Below are 20,313 nucleotides of genomic sequence, written 5' to 3' on the forward strand. Positions count from 1 at the left end.
GGTTGTCATGGTATCACACCCACACACTTCCGCCGCAGCGATCTTATATGCACCTCAAACAGTGTCACAGGAATGCGGACGGAGTTTTGTTCAGCTGCTGAAAAGAAGGTTCACGTGAAGGTGAGTTGCGATTACTTTTGGCACGTACCCTCGCTTGTTTACACACGAGTATTAACAGTTAAAACACATCCATTTAATACGTTTTGTAATTCGCGCTACAATCAACGTGGAGGTTAATCTGCCCGAGTCGATTAATATTTAGCTTTCTATTTGACAGGTTTTTTCAAAATATTTGCAAACGATTCCTTGTTTTTAGTTTCGTCGTTTATTTCGCCTCTTTTGGTCTATTCTCGCCTGGTTCAACAACAACAATCTACTTGATTCTGTTGTCTTCTGAAATCGAACGCGCTCATCGCATACCGTGTCAACCCATACGGTTAGTTAATCCGTTCTTCTTGTAGACGGGAATTGAGTTAGCACGTCCATATGGCGGCCGTACAGCTGTTTCAATAGGGGCAACAACGAAACGTGTGTCCATTTGTTTGTGTTTCTCCCTTGCAATGGGACTTTTTAGATGTTGACCGGTGATCATTTATAAAGGGGCACTGGGTGGCCAATAAGGTCTGCATTTGTTTGTAAAGCGTGGCCAACCTCCCGGCCTGCGCTACAATACAATGCCGCATATTTGTTGATGACTGTCCACTGACGAAGGGACCGTCCATAAATGACGTCACGCACCTAGGGGGAGGGGGGGGGGTCAGACATTTGTGACGATGTGTGACGAGGGGGGGAGGGTTTGAGAAATGTGACGTCACATCAAAATGCGCAACTTTAAATTAATATAGACAACACGTTCTACTTAATTAAATAGACTTTTTGAGAAATGTTTTCTCCTACAACATCAGAGTGAAGCGCCACATTAAATACACACTACAATGACAATAGTTTAAAGCGATTTGAAGCATGTTTTATTTTTTTGCGGGGGGGGGGGGGCAGAGCTTTGTGACGTCATATTTGAGGGGGGGGGTCTGACTTTTTGTGACGTCGTGTGACGAAGGGGGGGGGGGTCAAAATCGTCCAAAATCGAGTGACGTCATTTATGGACGGCCCTTAAGCTCAGCGATGGTCCAAGACAACAACTACAACACATGGCTCGATTATACTGGTAGGAACCTCCTGGTTACACCAGCCCACAGGGGATTATTGTGTCCGTCCGTCCGTCGTGTAGGGAGGGGCTGGGTGGGGAGTGAGGGGCTGGGTGGGGAGGGGAGGGTGTGGAGGGGCTGGGTGGGGAGGGTGGGGCTGGGTGGGGAAGGGCTGGGTGGGGAGGGGTCGGGCTGGGTGGAGAGAGGAGGGTGGGGCTGGATGGGGCGTGGGAGGGGTGGGGCTGGGTAGGGAGGGGCTGGTCACCCCGTGGTGCCCTTATAAAACTCAACGTTTAACCTACTCACGCCGGCTTGTGCCCACCCTCACAGTCGGGCATATTTGCAGAATACACCACGCCGCCGTTGACCCTGGCCATTGAACGAGCAACCCAACGTTCCTACCAGCTCCTTCCTCAGGAATGTGTTTTGTTTGTTGGCCTCCCCGTCCCGCCGTACCTCCGAATTCGCTACGCACGCTGCGAAATAAGTCCCACGAAGTGCATACGGAAGATTACCAAGACAAGTGACATTGTGCTCACTGCTGATTGATGTCTCGCATTTCAGAAGAAATCTGAATGTAAAGGTGCGCTGAAACCAAACATGCACATTGCCGATGGACTGGACTCGTGTACCGATTGCAGTGGTTTCAACGACAGTATTCATTACAGTACAGTAAAACATAATATATACACGCGTGATTTTTATTGTGTGGGGGCTGACGCCCGCCTCCCCGCTCCCTGTGAGCCCCCTCCACTCCCCCCTCTTCCTCCTCGTCGGCCGCCTCTCGCCGGGCCCCCACCGATCGAGTGATCGCCCCCCCCCGCGCCAGCGCCCTCTCTGAGGCACATGGCTAAGTGGCTGGCTCACCACCGCCCGGGGTTATCCCGCACACGCCCCACGTACACCACCACCACCACAACAGCGAACGCGTGCACGCACGCGCGCCCCTGCAGGCACGTATTTCGCACACACGCGCGTGACCACGCGCGCCCCTACCAGCTACAGGCGCTTATTCCGCGTAAAGGTTAATGCTAAGGGGCCGTCCATAAATGACGTCACGTGACTTTGGACGATTTTTTACCCCCTCCCCCTCGTCACACGGCGTCACAAAAAGTCAGACCCCCCCCTTCAAATATGACGTCACAAAGCTCTGCTCCCCTCCCACAAAAATTAAAACATGCTTCAAATCGCTTTAAACTATTGTCATTGTAGTGCGTATTTAATGTGCTGATGTTGTAAGAGAAAACATTTATCAAAAAGTCTATTTAATTAAGTAGAACGTGTTGTCTATATTTATTTAAAGTTGCGCATTTCGATGTGACGTCACATTTCTCAACCCCCCCTCCCCTCGTCACACATCGTCATAAATGCCTGAACCCCCTCTCCCCCCAGGTACGTGACGTCATTTATGGACGGTCCCTAAATAAAACGGCGGTATTAATATGCGCGCGCACCCCCCGGGTGGTTAAGCCCTAATCCGCAACACACAAAGGCTAATGCTAAAGAGCTGTATGAACATGCACTGAGCTTTACAGTAAATATTTTAACATTTAAATGGTAAAAATGTACATAATGCAATACAAATAACTGCATCAAACTGCCAAAAGGCGATAACTCTGCTGTTCACGATACTCAGGGTTTACTTTGCTGTAAGTACCACAGGCACTCCTTGACATACGCGAGAGATGAGTTCCTGGAAAAACGCGCGTATCTCAAAATCGCGTATGTCAAAAGCAATTTTCCCATAAGAAATGATGGTAAAGGAGGGGGTTAGGGGATTTCACTCACACTCACAGACATAATCGTTTATATTATCCTAGCCTATATCAACACAATACATGTACATGCAATATAATACTCGATCCTTAATTATTAACCAGCTGTGTTCCTTTGCTACATACAGTACCTTCTCATTAATTATCCATTCACCACCTGTGCCCCTTCCTTTCCCGATGTTAGACATCCGGCTACCTGTGTTGTTAATGATCCCTTCACACTAGTTATCGTGAACTGTGGCAACGCTATTGAGTCGTGGTGCCAGGCCCGGGTAGCGTATGTCGCGTCAATAAAAGGTCTTCATACAAAGCGCGCTTGATTCCAAAATGGCGTACCACAAGCATGTAAACCGTGGATTGCTTGTATGTTGAACTTCTTTTGCACCGTATGTGCTAATCGGAGGTGCGGGGGAAGGTCAACTAAAAACAAAAGGCAGTTCTAAAGAGTGAGTTTTCAATATAGATAATTTAAAAGTGCATAGCTCCAGTAGTTTCCTAATATCAAAAGGAAGAGCGTTCCAGACGGCCACAGAAGAGCTTTGTCAGCCATTGGATTCCTCCAGTATAAATACATATTCTGATTTAGAAGCGCATCTGAAAACGCGTGATGCAGTGACCATCTTTGTTCGATGGCGAGCCAAAAGACGCTGCGAGGATGACCGGAATTCGCGTGATTGCCTATGCTCCTTGAGATCAGCAAGGTATTGTGGTTAATTTGTAGCAAGCATGTGTGTTTCAAGTTTCATTTATTAGGTATAGCCCTGTGAGCCATTCGGCTCTTGAATCGGGAGCAACCGCAACAAACAAAAAACATGAACAAGAAAACATCTTAAAGTGACTATGTGACTATGTGCAAACATAAAATCCAAGAAAAGACAGCAAAAAATTTCAGAAAAAGCACTGTACACCAACACTGTGTGCAAAAATCCCAGTGGGATGCAAGTCAAACAACAACAATAACAACCACAAGACAACTTAGATTAAGGCCATCAGTCTAACTCCGTACTACAACAAACAAACATGGCTAAACCAAAACACTTTTCAAAAATCACCAAAATAAAGCCATAAAAGCAATGAAACAGTGATCATAGGAACAAACAGTGATCATAGGAACGAGTACGACCTTATAATGTATTCGTTTGTCAACCAGAAGCCATTCCAGCTCAGCGACAATGCAACGTTGCTGACAAACGTTGGTCCAGAAATCCTTTTCAGTTGTGACCTTAATGTTATGCTTTTGCAGTGTAGTAGAACAACACTACTGTATTGGCTCGGTATGGGGGCTGTAGGCAGGCGTCACGGGGGTCGTGTCGGGCCGTGACACTCTGCGTGAACCCAGCAGGAAACGTGACCGGATAAAGGGGGGCCAGGGGCCCCAGGGGAGTCACGTGGTCGCGGTTCGGGCCTTCCCGAAGGATCGGGAAGGGGGTCGTGGCCTGGAGCGGAGCCGGCCACGCCGGAGTGGTGAAAGCGGGGTGTGGACGGAGAGCTGGGCTGATCTGGGCTGTTCTGCTCTGCTGCTAGGTCCTCTCTGGGATGAAGCTCTCCGGTCTCCGCTAGTGGACCAGGCAGCGTGTGGGGCTGTCCTGGTAGAGTAATGTAGTATCCCCGTGTGTTAAGTTGGGGAAAGGTGGCTACCACCTTAAGTCGTTATGTTAAGTGTCGTGTTATCTAATAAATAGTGTTGTCTCTAAAGTTCCAGTGTGTGCCTGAATATAACCCACTACACTTTTGTGTGGACATGAGAAGCAACTATGGTTACAAACCTGTCCTGGTTTTTTCAGGATCATCGTGTTGTTGAGGTAGCTTGCCCGTAAGTCTATCGGTGACAATAAACTACCAGGTTTTGTCAGTTGTGTAAATATGTACGGTAGTTCTCGCCTCTTCTGGTATTATGAGATATTTTTCCTCTCCATTGTGTGTTCTGGATTATTTCTAAAGGTGGCAATTATCGAAGCAACACAAAAAGTTGGCAAACTCATCTTTACAATCGTGTTTATCTGGGCAATACTCAGGAAAGAGGAAGGCAATGTTTTTTTTAATGTTTGGTGACAAACCATTCACTTTTCTCTTTAATATTTACGTAACATACTCTTTGGTTCTTTCGGTAAAGTCACGTAGGTATAAAATAAAATAAATCACGACGTTTCGGGCGCAACACAAGCGTTCATCATCAATGTTTTCCCACCTGATGATGGACACTTGTGTTGCGCCCGAAACCAAAGAGTATGGATTTCTGCAGTCACGAAAGCTTCAAATCAAGATTTACATAACACTACGTCTTTATATAAATGCCCGCTATAACTACTAAATAAAGTATTCTTAGGTTTTTTTCGGTAAAGTCACGTAGGTAAAAAAATTATAATTAATAAAAGTAAAATAAAAATAAAATAAAAATCACGACGTTTCGGAGGCAACACAAGCTTCCGTCTTCAGGTGGAACCGTCACAGCACGATAGCTGTATCAAATCTTCAAATCTAGAATTACTACATAAAGTCTCATTACTCTGCCACTGTTGGACTTTGAGATGACGTGACAAACATGTTGCGATTATGCCCCCCTCGCCCCCAACTATAACCTGCTGCTTATGTTACAACCACAGTATGACAATTATTATGATCTTGCTGTCTGTGTTCACAGATTCTTCACAATAATGGCTTACATGTCCAGCCTATCTGAGATTTCTCCCTTTACCCTGGTTCTGACATTGGCTGCCTTCATTTTGTCTGCAATGTGAGTGCTTTCTGCTTTACTTGAATAGTTTTATATTTATATAAACATTTTTAAGGTTAGCAAGGTCACTGGTAAATTTCATGATAAAATGTCACTAAATAAGGGGACCGCAGCATGTTTGACTATATAATATTTTGGAAAAAAATAAATGCGTGTGATATGAAACGTCTATGAAATATGATAATTAATAGGAAGTGTGTACAGGTATGTATAAAACAGACAATATGTAAGCAAATATTTTTGCCCATGGTGGATACTTATCACATTTGTCACCCTAGGTGGTACCGAACAAACCCCATTGGATAATGGGATGTATATATATATTTCTCTAGTCAGGACTTGATTCAATAACAGTACTCTATTTCTAACCTTTCACAATGGGCTGTAACATTTGTAATCAGAGTGCTTCTAACCTTGGGGTGAGCGGTGAAGCAGTGGTTATCACACCATACTTTGAACCTAGCCAACTGGAGTTTGATTCTGGATATGGCCAACATCAGTGGTGAGTGACAATTGAAACAGTCTTTGGCATACCTCCAAATTTCACCAAGCCTGCGCTCACCAGCTTGCAGAAGTATGGTCAAAACAATACTGTGGCTGCCACAGTACACGAGATCAAATAGTAGTGAATTTACAGAAAGGGCTTTGTTGTATATTATTACTATGATTATTTCTAACCTTATAAAACTCACTCACACATCATACACTGGGAGTGTCATGCTGCCAGATATAGCTGCAAGTTTGGTCGTACATGTTATGTATATCATTTATTGTTAAATTTGAATCAAAGTTCCTATGATTACTGTTGTTACATTGTATTTTATAGCTTTATTTTGGTGATTTTGAAAACATATGGTTAAGCCATGTTTCTTGCGGAAGTGCGGAGCTGGCCTGATAACTTGAATCTAAATCGTCTCATGGTTGTTATTGTTTGACTTGCATCACACTGGGATTTTTGCACACAGCGTTGTAATACGGTATTTTTTTTCTGAAAGATTTGCTGGTTTACCCAGGATGTTTCTGTTGCGCGTCGTCGCTTTAAGATGTTCTCTGTTTATATTTTGTTTGTTGCTGTTGCACCCGACTCAAGAGCCTAATGGCTCACAGGGCTACACCTAATAAATGAAACTTGAAAACTTGATTTGTACTCTCCCAATACAAATCTGTTCTGTCCCAGTTACTTGCTATGTCCATACCAAATCTTCAAGAAGATGGGAGTTCCTGGGCCAACACCTTTCCCACTCGTGGGAACTTTCCACCACTACCTCAAGGTCAGAAGTCTAATATGAATATTAGATGCAAATGGGGGTTTCTAGAACATACTATGAATGATTGTGACCATTGGATCAGACATCCAATTACATCATGTTGCAGATAGGGTTGCCACCTCTCCAGATTTTCCCAGGATCATCTTGAGGTAGCCAATCTTGTAAAATATGTGAGACTTCCCAGTACATTAAAAGTCCCTGTTTTTGTCAGTTACTTAATAAGAATTAGAATACACCACACAAAGCAACTCGTTTGCATGCACCTTCCGATATTGCGCAATATTCTTCGTTCCATGATGTGTACTGGTTTTTGTGCCTCAGAGTTGGCAACCTTTTTGCAGTTTTACATGACGTAAATGTGAGCATCATTTCACAAATACTACTGACCATTCGGTATTTGTAAACATTTGGTATGGATAATGTTTGGTAATTAAGTTATCTTTCTTAATTGTATGACCCGGGGATGAAACATGAAAGATCGATTTTTAGCTCAATGGGACCTGTCCCTGGGTTGAACGAAAGTAAATAAATAAACGTACCATGCATATGCAGATTGTCATGTTTACTGATTCTCTTTTCACACAGGGATTCAGAGAATTTGATGCAGAGAGTTTCAGAAAATACGATAGAGTCTGGGGGTAAGCTTCTATCACTTGGGATTTAAGTGTGAGGACCAGGGCTTAATTTCACACTCGAAATTTCCCGAAATCGCTGCTAAGCTGGCTTGTTGTAGAGATAATTATCAACACAAGGCATTACCACTTTGAGTATAAGGTATACCGAATAATTGTTTACTTGTGTACCCGATATTCCTGTGAGTATATGAACACATTATTTGGTGATGCTGCTGCATTGGCAGTGGGACACATGCACAAATAAAAAAAAACGAAACATTTATATCAATAAAATCGAAATATCTAATAGGTGACGTTTCAGGTAAAGGCCCTGCTTGACAGCACATAAAAAGGCAAATTGTCTGAAATGTCACCCGTTATATTTTTTTCTCTTGAAGCTAGTTTTATTTATGAATTTACATTTTTTTTGTGTTGTGTATGATCCTGTTTGTCTTGGTGTGTGTCTCGCTCGGTGTGTCTTTGTGTGCGTCTCTCTCTGCATGTGTGTTTGCCTATGTTGTTTCCGTGTCTGTGTTTCATCATTCATTTTTACCTGATGATGTTTGCTTGTGTTGCAACCGAAACGTCGTATTCTATTATTATTTTATTTTCTACGTGACTTTACCGAAAGAACCGAAAAGATCTATGATCCTGTGAACATGAGTATAGGAATATAGTGCACAATGGGAACAAACTAAGGCGAGATGCATGCGGCATGCCAAAATACATCCTGGATAAGATTCGAACTTAAAAACAAAAATCTAACCATTGGAAGCATTATTTCTACTCCAGGAATCTCTGGCATGATTTGCAGTTTAATAGTTGTATCAATGACCAAAGGTAAAGGATACTGACGCCACTGCTGGCGGAATGGCCTCCCCCCTACTTGCGGGAGCAATAGAAAATGAACAGATGGTAATGGTATTTTATCCTACTTGTCCACGCTGGCCAGACATCTTGAAAGAGGTGAGAGTACGCACACTTTACAGCACCGCACGTAATCTGCTGTGTGGACAGAGGCAGATGGCATTTAAGAAACATAACTGCATTGTTGTTTTGACTGCCGTGCCCCGGCAAGCCTAATGTGCCAACGTATGCATCTTGACCTTCTTTCGCACCGTATGTAACCAACCGTGCTAACCACGGCAGCCTCCTGAGATATGAATATGCCGTGTTTATGTTTAGTTTAAAAAAAGTTATATACTTGGAATTGGTCATGTTTCTGATACATTTCGGACCAGGAATACCACAGTAATCACACTGAGCGAGAAACTGAAGAAGCGTCAATGATTGACATGTACATTGCAGAAATATGAGCAATATTTTTCGAACAAATCCAGTACCTGCAATTATGTATTTTTTCTCTGTGCACCTACAAGGATTTACGATGGCCAGGTGCCTGTGCTCATGGTGACTGACACAAGCATGCTGAAACAAATCCTCGTCAAAGATTGCCTGGAGTCCTTCACCAATCGCCGAGTGAGCAGTGCAGATAGAAGACAAATTATAAACGCTGAGTTTTCCAACTGAGAATTATGTAATTTGTAGATATTTTATTTCTTGTGTTGTAACAGGAACTTGAGCTAATCTTACGATCAATGTGTTGGTTGTGGTGCTGTGAATCTGAAAGCCTCAACTGTGTCCCATTTTCCCAGCATCCGGCTACGTGACGTACTCTACAGTATTAATGAATGCAATTACGTACTGTTTTAATTTATTTTACCCGTAAGGTTTCACCTAATTTCACTTTTCTTTCAACAGAAATTTGGACTTAGCGGGCCCATCAAAGATGTTCTGCTCATAGCTGAAGATGAGCACTGGAAGCGTATCCGAAATGTGCTGACTCCGGCGTTCAGTGGTGGAAAAATCAAGCAGGTAAAGACGTGCATTTGAAATAAAGCAGCGTTGACAGCTCTATAGAACGTTGTTTTATTTAAAGTTTTTGTTTTAATCGCGGTTGCTGAGAACTGGACAAAAGACTCAAAATTCCAAGCAGCCAGCAACAAAGAGTGCTCTTGAATGAATAGATTTTTGTATCGAATTGTGTTCTTAAAAACATGCCCTGGAACTAACACTGAAAAACATATCTCTCTCTCTCTTCCAGATGTGTCCCCTGATTCAGCGCTGTGCTGAAGTGCTGGTGCAGAACCTCCACGAACCGTGCCAGTCGGAACAACCAGTGGATTTAAAAGAGTAAGCTATAAAATCCACTGTTGGGATTTCTTTAAATCGCATTTTACTCACGTGAAAGGTCAGTGTGGTGTGTGCTGGAAATGAACTTAAGGTGTTCAACACAGTTTGATGTGTGTCATCCCAGCAAGGTGTGGTGGGTATGTGTGTTAAAGCAACAGTTCATGTGTAATACATTTTGTTAATCACCATCAATACCAGTGGCAAGATTTCTAATTTTATGCAAGGCACACATGCATATTCATCCCTCTTGCCTTAAACAGCCACTATCTTTAGTTCCCAAATGCCCACCCAATTTTATATAATCTGCATCCCTAACAAATGAGTGCCGATTTTTGCCTTTCTTCTTGTACTAGAGTTGACCGATATTTACCGCTATTTTATCTTTAGTAACCGCTGTACCAGGATTGGTTATGCCAGTACCTGATCATACATTGCGACGTGGATGTATATATTGTCTAAATGCAACTGCATCTCAAAACGCTGTACAGAATAGGAGAACATGAGCATCCTGTGGAAAGGAGGCCTACTCATTTATAGAGATATAAAGAGAGTCACATGCAGATGAAAGCAAGAAGGTCTTCTGCATGAACTTGAACAGATGTGGGGAGCTTACATTGCTGAGGGAGGGGAGTTTCAGACTTTGGGAGCAACAGAAAAATGAGTTACCTCCCACTGCGTGTAGGTTGACGAGGGGCTTTGATAGCCTTGGTTGCTGGAGTTCAGAGTGCATGGGTGGAGTGAAATGGGAATGGAGCGGTTGTAGAGCTGACTCTAGAAAGGATCTTGAAGATAATGAGGGCAATATCGAAGTTACACTGGGACCGATTTGGGAATCGGTGAAGAAATCGGAATAAAGGGTTGTGGTTTCGTTTATGGGTGTGGGTGAGGAGTTTGGCAGCGGCATTTTGGATCATTTGGAGTTTGAAGGTGAGGGATTTGGGGAAATTGTATAGCAGAAAGTTTCGTTAGTCAACTCGGTATGTGATGATGGCATGGATGAGGAATGAGTCTTAGAAGTCTGCTTTGGAACTAGCCAGAGCTGACTGATAGATTCATTGCGAGCCTTTTCTATCTGGGAGTGAACTTCAAAGCCAGATTTATTATTTTGTCTCCCAAGTTTACGACCAATTATTTCATCACTCGTTGTGGCTGGTTTGAGATGCTTTTAGAAGAGGTTCGATCCATCAGTGGGGTGTGATCAGCATGGCATAGGGAAGTCCTCCAATCAGAAATGGTTTGACAAAGGGCTGAACATTATTATAGTTATTATTCCTAATTAGAGAACCTTTTGCGCTGTAACGAAAAATAAAAGATCGCTGCCATTTTTGTACTTTTTCTCACAATCCTGTACCTAGAGCACTAAAATCGATTTTTTTAATGGAATAAAATTCCAAGATAATATGCATTGTCAGGCTTTTTAAAATATTCTCTTGGATTTCAATGATATTTGGTGTAATAATTGCATTAATAGGAGCACAAATAAAAATGTTAGAACGATTTCATATGAGCTGTGGTCAGTATTCTGTATTTGATACTCCCACCTCTGAGGTGTCGCTATCGATTATATGTTTTTCGAACTTCTACCTCCGTTTCAATAAAATGTAATGTTCAATCGTTATACAAAACATCCCATTTAGCCAGTTACCCAGCTAGTTTGTTTAAGTGGCAACAGCCCACAGTCACTAACATTAGAGTTATTATTGGGGTGGAGAGGAGTCCAGTCAGCGGCCAGCCAGGAAACTCGAGGCATCGGTTAATATTTACCATGAGTATGATGATCCTCTACATTGTTCAGATCAACTGTGGTTTCAAATTGACGTAACACACATGTGTTAATCATGCTGCATATAGGCAGGATTATAATAATAGGTTTTTCCCCTTTTTTCTGGCAACAAAACTGAAACCTTTTTACAATGATTCATGTCTGCATTAACCACAATACTTGCAGTCAAAATGCAACAACAAAAAACCGCTCTGATAATATATGCATTGTCCTTGAAACTGATTGGTCCACACCAGAGACAGCTTTCTTTTGAGCCTCGTCTCAATTGGTGCTCGACCTGAGGACGCCAAAAGGCGTACAGCTCAAAGACAATGCTGCACTATCAAAGTAATGAGGGCTCGGGGTGAGCATCTACATCATGAGACCTCCTTTGCCAGTACCAAAATATAATAATAGGGTTTTTCCCTTTTTTGTCTGGCAACAAAACTGAAACCTTTTTACAAGGATTCATGTCTGCATTAACCACAATATTTGCAGTCAAAATGCAACAAAAAAAACTGCTCTGATAATATATGCATTGTCCTTGAAACTGATTGGTCCACACCAGAGACAGCTTTCTTTTGAGCCTCGTCTCAATTGGTGCTCGATCAGATGACGCCAAAAGGCGTACAGCTCAACGACAATGCACTATCAATGTAATGCATATATCATCAGAGTGTGTTGTTTGTTTGCATTTTGACTGCAAGTATTGTGGGTAATGCAGACATGAATCCGTGTAAAAAGGTTTCAGTTTTGTTGCCAGAAAAAAGGGGGAAACCCCTATTATTATATTTTGGTACTGGCAAAGGAGGTCTAGGCAGGATCAGTTTAACTTTCCAGTTTATAGCAGGTATTTATTGGCTAATTGTTGCTTTCATGTGAATTTTCACCTCTAAATAGAATATTTGGAGCGTACAGCATGGATGTGATCGCAAGCTCAGCCTTCAGTACGGACGTGGATTCTCAGATCAACCCCAACGATCCATTTGTCATAAATGCAAAACTTATTTTCAAATTAAACTTCGCAAGCCCTTTAATTGCTGTAATTTGTAAGTACATTTTTTACAACTATATGAATCAAAGCCAGTGGTGCTATCCTCACTTACAATTCATGAATAACTCAGTTTTCATATTTTATAATTTACTTAAAACATTTTTCTGACAAACCAAAATATGTTTTCAGGTTTGTGAGCTCGCAAAAAAATATCTGCAAAGTATCAGTCGATTAATATTCTTGGATACATTTTTGATGTTTCATTTGTATGAATGTTGAGTGACGTGACATAATCAATGTAAATTCTTTCTTTCAGTGTTCTTCCCATTTATGATCTCTCCACTTGAAAGACTGGGAGTGACTTTGTTTGATAAAAAAGCGATACATTTTTTCCATAAAATTGTTCAGCAAATGAAAAAACAACGTCAGAAAGGGCTGAATGACATGGTGAGTCCATAAAAAAATATTTTATAAAATAACGTTTGAGGAGGAGGCCATTAGGGGACGTTTTTATCCGAAATACATCTCTTGCTCGTAAACCCCAGAGCATTTTGGAGGTCATCTTGTACAACGAATGTGACAGGACGTGGAAATTGCTGAAGACATGCCTAAGCAAATTACATGGAAGTTTAAGACGATTAAAATAAAACACCAACATCAGGAGATGAAACTGTTTGCTTTCTGTTGAGAACAAAAAATAAAAAAATAAATCAAATAAGGTCGTCACAAAATGTATTAGAAGAATTGTAGACCAATTAGACTGGTATCACATTCTTATGAGTTGCTCAAGAAATCGAAAACTGAATTGCAGACATTTAAGAGGTCACCGACACGCAAACAGGATTTACAAGCTTTTTTTATAATTGACCACGTCAGTGTCATGAATCAGATCCTACAAAAGCCATGCAATCAAAACACCTTTTCCAAACCTTAAATATTAAATTCTGTCAAAAAACACAAACTGTTACACGTGAGCGTTGGATTTATTGTTCGTTCGATAAAAAAAATGCGTTTACTTTGTACAAATACAGCAATGACTGAAGACACCTGTGTTTTAGTTAATAGACCGATGTACCCACTGCATACTTGTCAACTCCTTATCAGTGCCTACCTTATTACAGACAAATTCAGACCTTATTGGTTACCCCTTGCCCTTATAAATCTCAACGTTCATCCTACAAAGTTCCTCGTATTTAAACGACGACTGTACGCCGTATGGATCCTGAACACTCAATTTCCCTGTACAAGAATACGGGTAAACCGTATGGATTGACAGGTGTGCTACTGTTGTAAAAATGTGAGGTTTTCTTTTTGCAGGGAAGAGTAGACTTTCTGCAACAGATGGTGAACGCTCAACTTTCAGAAAACATCTCGGATGGAAATGAAGGGAATGCTCCTGCAGAAAAGTGTAGGCATTTTACGACAATATCCTCTCGTATTGATGTAATTAATGTATTAGATAATTTACATTCCGATGAGCATTGTTGGCTACGTATGGTGCTAAAGAAGTTCAACATACATACACATAATAGAGTCTTATGTGTAGCGGTGTACAGGATGCGGCAACAGTCAGGAAGCGTAGTGAGTTCTGGACTGTGCTTTGTGCGTATGCTTGTTTGATGTGTGTCCTCAATATTGACCCTTATAATACTGAGGTCCCAATGAATGGCAATCAAAAGGTCACCGGACCTCCCGCCTCTTGACGTGTATTTGTGGGGATATCCGTGGAGGTCAGTCATGTATGCCAACCGACCCAGAAACATCAAAATAACTGCGAGCGAAAATATGAGCTCAGTGCGCTAAAATCAACGTGGGCATGCTAGGGAATGGTCAGGCCTCATTTTGTGTGAAACAGAGATTGAGTCGCGTATCCCAAGCAAAGGGTGCACAGTTAGGGAACCCATTTACGGCATCCTGTTGGGAAGACTGAGGTGGGAGGATTGAAGACATTTCCCAATTGTTTCGGCTACCGCTCTGGGAGCTCGAACTGGAAAACTTGTGGATTGCGCATCCAGTGTTAACGTAGGGTAACGGGAATTAATTCAGTGTACAAAACCATTCAACCTGTAGTCTTCTGCGTTTGCGGTTTCATTTGACAGATTTGACTGACGGTGAACTGGAGTCTCAGGCAGTGCTGTTCCTCATGGCTGGTTATGATAACACAAGCACAAGCATCACCTTTTTGGCCTATTGCCTTGCTTGTAACCCTGACGTCCAGACTAAAGTCCAGCAAGAGATCGACACAATTCTACCAGATGGCGTAAGTCAACTTATATTTACCATCTTCTTGGTTCTTTCGGTAAAGTCACGTAGAATGGAAATAATAAAATAATAATAATAAAACATAATAAAATAATTCTCACCTCGTTTCGGCCACAACGCAAGCAGCCGTCCTCAGGTGAAGAACAGGTCTGCCATTTTACGTGACTTTACCGAAAGAACCAAGAAGATGAATCCCTGCAGTCATGAAAGCTTTAAATCGAAATTTATATTTACCACTTAAGTACTGCATGGCGCATTCATTGTAAGAGTATTACTCGCTGTCATACATCGCAGCATGCGGAACATGTTAATGTGAACGTACTTGTCAAAGGCTGATTGATAAATGTGTTGCACACTCCATAATGAATTGTGTGTTAAACATTTACATGTTTTCATGTAAAATGATATATTGGTCCGTGTCACCTTGAATGCAGAAATTGCCAGATTATGACACTTTGAAGCAGATGGAGTATCTGGACATGGTCGTGTGCGAGACTCTGCGGATGTACTCACCAACATCTCGTACGGACCGCGTCTGTAAAAAGACGACGGTTGTGAATGACATGGTCATACCCAAGGGTGTGGTGGTCACTGTGCCATTGTGGGTGCTCCACTACGACCCGCAGTACTGGGACGAACCTCACGAGTTCCGGCCGGAACGGTGAGTGAGTCTCACGATTTTTAAATAATGAAAGTTATTCATCAACACAAAGACATGTTGTGGTTTAGCAATTGTATCAAGGATCGAGGTTGCAGTCCAGGGCATGACACTGGAAGGAAAATTAGTTTCTTCATTCTTGCCCATTCATAAAAGGGGTATTTTACATTGTAAATTGTAGAAGGACATTTTATTACGAGTTTACAAAACAGGAATTTTATATCTTTATCTTTTTTTTTAAGCAAACCTTTTCCAACAACATTGTCAATCTACGGGCACACTGAAGAATGTAACCTTTTTCCACATATGGACCCCCAGTTGTAGGGTTTTGACTGATCGGTTGCCAAATGGTAATCGTGACAATCAGACGAAATTGTGAAACACCAGTTTTCGTGAAGTGCACTGTTAATACGTTTATATCACGATGTCATATGTTCAAGAGTACAGGGTGCAGAGAACACGATAACTCTTGCCACACATTTCCTAGTTACAACATCGTTGGCAGAGGTGTTAATGTTTATCACACGGCTGCCAAATAAGACATTGCCGCTCGACTACATTCACACGTCGATTCTCAAATCATGTTCGGACGTGCTTGCGCCACTGATTGTCCACCTGGCAAATCTTTCGTTCAGTGAGGGCTGCTTCTTCCCAGAATGGTTTAAAATGGTGCAGGTAACACCGCTGAAAAAAGTTGGCTTAAGCCATAGTGACCGCACACACTATTGTCTGATCTCAAACCTGAGTTCGCTTTCAAAGGTCACAGAACGCCTTTGTCTGAAGCGGTTACTTCCACACGTCGCTGCGACTGGCAGATTCAACCTGTTGCAGTTGGCATACTGGGAGCTCCACCGCACTGACATGGCTCTATTAAAAATCACTCATGACCTCTGCAAGATAATGAATGGCCGTTGCGCGGCAGCGTTGGTTGGCCCCAATCTCTCGGCTACCTTCGACACCATCGAGCACGAGATACTTATCGGGCGGCTACGGTTAAGGTTTGGTGTATTAGGCATGGCGCTGGGGTGGAGTGACTCGTACCTACCTGGTCGATCACCTGAGGACGGCTGCTTGCGTTGTGGCCGAAACGTCGTGAGAATTATTTTATTATGTTTTATTTTTATTATTTTATTATTTCCATTCTACGTGACTTTACCGAAAGAACCAAGAAGATGAATCCGTGCAGTCGCGAAGGCTTTAAATTAGAACTACAGCATACAAATAGGACAGAACTTGTCACTTGGCAGACTGGCGATCGTGGCTATCAGGAATCACTGGTTTGTGTTGAACCCCGCTGTTCATCGATTCTGCGTGCGCACGACTGTGAATTGTGCAGATTCACCAAGGAGGCCAAGGAGGCGCGTGACCCCTACTGCTATCTGCCCTTTGGCCACGGCCCCAGGAACTGCATCGGCATGTGCTTTGCCCTGATGTCCGTGAAGATCGCTGTCTGTCGCATCCTGCAGCGCTACTCCTTCCAGACGTGCAGCGAGACCACGGTGCAGGATCACACCCCCTCCTCCTCCGCTCTTTACTGTTCACAAAGTGATTTTATAGTTTAAATCAGTGTTTGACGATTCCTGCAGGAATATTGCTTGAATTCCATGATTTCACTGTCGGTGATTGTTCATTCATATTCTCCCAAGGGATTAAATACATATTTATTCACTTTAATGGGATTTAAACACAGATTCTGTCATGCAGGAATTGCCCATCAACGCACATTTGTTTAAATGGAATTCCAAAAATATCTATGTCAATATTTTACGTTGGATTTTCCAGGATCATGAGAATTGGCAGCATATTGAAAGGGGAATTACCAAAGAACTTGAACCCCATTCATTTAAATGGATATCCACGGTTCATCATTGAATTATTGATTATAATTATATTGAAAATTCCTAAGCTGTCAAAAAAATCTCAATAACTAAATGGAGATTCCTGGTTCATTTAAGTGAATGGATAATTTAATTAAATGTATTTTGTCAACCCTCCATAATTCTAATGAATCCATGATGTTGTTGGGAATCATTAGATTCCAATAATTGCTTTGCGATCCTGGGCTATAATTTAAATGTTAATTTCAGTAATGCTCATACATATGGAAGCTCTGATAATTAATTTTTAACGTGCTCTGATAATTTTTAACGTTTGTTTATTTGGTTTACAGATTCCACCAAAATTTAACAAGAATACATTTTTACAGCTGGAAAAACCACTGAAGGTGAATGTTGTGGCGCGAAAGGAGGCCGAGTGAAATATGAATCGGGTGAACGATTCGGAAGGAAGCAAGTGTGACGGCTCCATTCACATTGCTAAGTTGGAACACGTCACCTTGCCAATTAGCACCATTGCCGGTGATGGCTATCGGCAGCATTTTCCAAAAATGCAGAGAAAGGGAACGTTTGTCAATAAATTAATCGTGTCTCGCGCGTGTCTTAAAATAACAATTTCTGTGGTGCTAACATATATTATTGCCAACATACATATTGAAGTTCAACTGTGGAGGAATCTATTACTTCTACATTTTGCGAATATATTGACTCATAATTGTCTTTTTATATTACAGTAAGTGATTACATTAATATACTTGTTATAAGTTACTTTACATGTGGGTATCTATCGTGATTAAGGTCGGGTTTGTAATATGGGTCCATGTAGTTAGTATACTTGCTAAATAAAAACGTGAATCAATCTGCTGTGGGTGGCGCTCATGGACTTTCATGGTGCTAACCAAGTGCCGGAAATTCGACATTTTCATGGTGGGGACAATGTGTGACCTGTACTGGTAGGAACCCACTGGTTCCACCAGCCGACAGGGGATTATTGTGTCCGTCCGTTGTACAGGGAGGGGTTGGGTGGGGAGGGAGGGGCTGGGTGGGGAGGGGTGGGGAGGGTGGGGAGGGGCTGCGTGGGGTGAGTAGGGAGGGGCTGGGTGGGAAGAGTGGGGCTGGGTGGGGAGGGGCTGGTCACCTCGGGAAGGGTTCACTTCGGGAGGAGAGGAGACGGGGCGGACCGGCTACACAATGTCACGCAGTTCTGCTGTACTGCACTTTGCTTCAACAGCACTCGTGATATTTCACTATGAACATTTAGCTCCAAGGTGGATTGCGGCAATTATAATGTAACTTCGTGCATCAAGAAAATCACCCCCCCCCCCTCCCGTATATACCCAATGTGATGTTAAAAAGCGCATTACCTACAACCCACGAGCCATGTCAAGTCCAAAAGCAAATCAGTTGCGTTCACAATACAGCATAATGCATCTAGGAGCCGTCCATTCCCTTGTAGTTAATTGTCCATCAATCCCAGTGTAGGACCCTACTCGAAATCTCGACTCTTGTAGGTGGCTCGTTATATCAGGACATGAAATGTTATGCATGCAGTTTCTCTCACGGCATGTCACCGTTACATAAGCCCGTGCAACATCATTGCAACCGCTTCATACTGCACTCCGCAATGCCCCTAATTGTTACAGCTAACAGGGGTCTCAACCGCAGTGTCTGATTACACATACTGTGACTGACGTCTCAATGGGTATTCTTGTGAAATAAATGACACGGATCGCATTAAAGAGAAAAGGTTATTTGCCATTTTTAAATGGACCGCGTAAGTATTCTGTTTTCATTACTCCAATCTCCATGGCGCAGCTATTTGTGTTCCGAACTTTACATAACAAAAGGGCTTTTTTGTGTCGATCTTTTCCCACCGTTACGGTGGTAACGGCTAGAATTACAGTACAGTATTGCATTGTTGGTGCGGATTGGAGCCTCAGCCAGCCGCCAGCCAGGAAACTCAAAGCTTAGATAATTATTTGCAATATTAGTATGCAATAAGCAGTACAATTTTTCACAGCATAAATATCAAAAACTACACGAACGAACTCTCACTCCTGAAGAACTTCTCTCGTGGCGAGCAGACCTCAACATTAATGGCCTTAAGCTCCCTCCTGAACAACATTGCCATAATCTTAGGTTTTTTAGGTAAAGTCACGTAGGTAAAAAATAAAATTAAAAGTTAATTAAAGTAATAATGGAAATAAAATCAAATAATAAATCACGACGTTTCGGAGGCAACACAAGTCTCGTCATCAGGTGGGACCGTCACAGCTAAAATTACTGCATCAAGTGACGGTCCCACCTGATGACGGAGACTTGTGTTGCCTCTGAAACGTCGTGATTTATTATTTTATTTTATTTCCATTATTACTTTTATTAACTTTTAATTTTATTTTTTACCTACGTGACTTTACCGAAATTAACCTAAGAGTATGAATCCTTGCCGTCACGAAAGCTTCAAATCTAGAAACATTGCCATAACGCAGAGAATGGAATTACCCGTAGTGAAATGATCATTATCATTGACACGTTATGGTGCAATTACCAGTACTCATACCTGTCAACACCTTATCAGTGCCTACCTTATTACAGATCAATTCATACTTTATTGGTCATCCCGTGCCCTTATAAATCTCAAAATTCACGCTACAAAGTCCCACCACAATGGAGACACACAGACACAAAAGAAAATCTTATTTTTATCACCTAAAATAGTTGTGTGTACTCATACATGTCAACACCTTATCAGTCCCTACCTTATTACAGACCAATTCAGACTTTATTGCTCACCCCGTGTTCTTTATAAATCTCAAAGTTCACACTACAAAGTCCCATCACAAGGGAGAAACACAAACATTAAAAAAAATTGTGCCCGTATTGAAACGTCTGTACGCCCCATGGACTTGAACACGACATTTCCCTGTTCAAGAACACGGGGTCAAGCGAAAATGGGTTGACCGGTATGAGCACTGTATTGGAAACAAGAAGAGTTTTGAACTTTACCTTGATGCAACAGTCATTAATTTTATTTTAAATGATCCAGAAGGACTTTCTTAAGCCCGAATGCTTA

The 20,313-nt window shown here is 42.2% G+C and overlaps 1 protein-coding gene across 2 annotated transcripts; it reads left to right on the forward strand.

Moving 5' to 3' along the window:
• The first annotated feature begins 53 nt into the window (after nt 1-53).
• Nucleotides 54-18,250, forward strand: LOC144940905 (cytochrome P450 3A24-like). Of its 2 annotated transcripts, XM_078867406.1 has the most exons (14): nt 73-120; nt 5,562-5,654; nt 6,832-6,925; nt 7,508-7,560; nt 8,916-9,015; nt 9,298-9,411; nt 9,641-9,729; nt 12,392-12,540; nt 12,802-12,932; nt 13,803-13,893; nt 14,585-14,745; nt 15,182-15,408; nt 16,742-16,904; nt 17,576-18,250. In XM_078867406.1, the coding sequence occupies exons 2-14, from the start codon at nt 5,575-5,577 to the stop codon at nt 17,660-17,662; spliced, it is 1,539 nt and encodes a 512-aa protein (XP_078723532.1). In that variant the 5' UTR covers nt 73-120; nt 5,562-5,574; the 3' UTR covers nt 17,663-18,250. The 2 variants fall into 2 exon arrangements, with proteins under 2 accessions (XP_078723531.1, XP_078723532.1); XM_078867405.1 differs by lacking the exons at nt 5,562-5,654; nt 6,832-6,925; nt 7,508-7,560 and having other exon boundaries at nt 54-120.
• The last annotated feature ends 2,063 nt before the right edge of the window (nt 18,251-20,313 follow it).

This window comes from Lampetra fluviatilis, chromosome 23 (genome assembly GCF_964198595.1).
Source record: "Lampetra fluviatilis chromosome 23, kcLamFluv1.1, whole genome shotgun sequence".
NCBI classification, from domain to species: Eukaryota; Metazoa; Chordata; class Hyperoartia; order Petromyzontiformes; family Petromyzontidae; genus Lampetra; species Lampetra fluviatilis.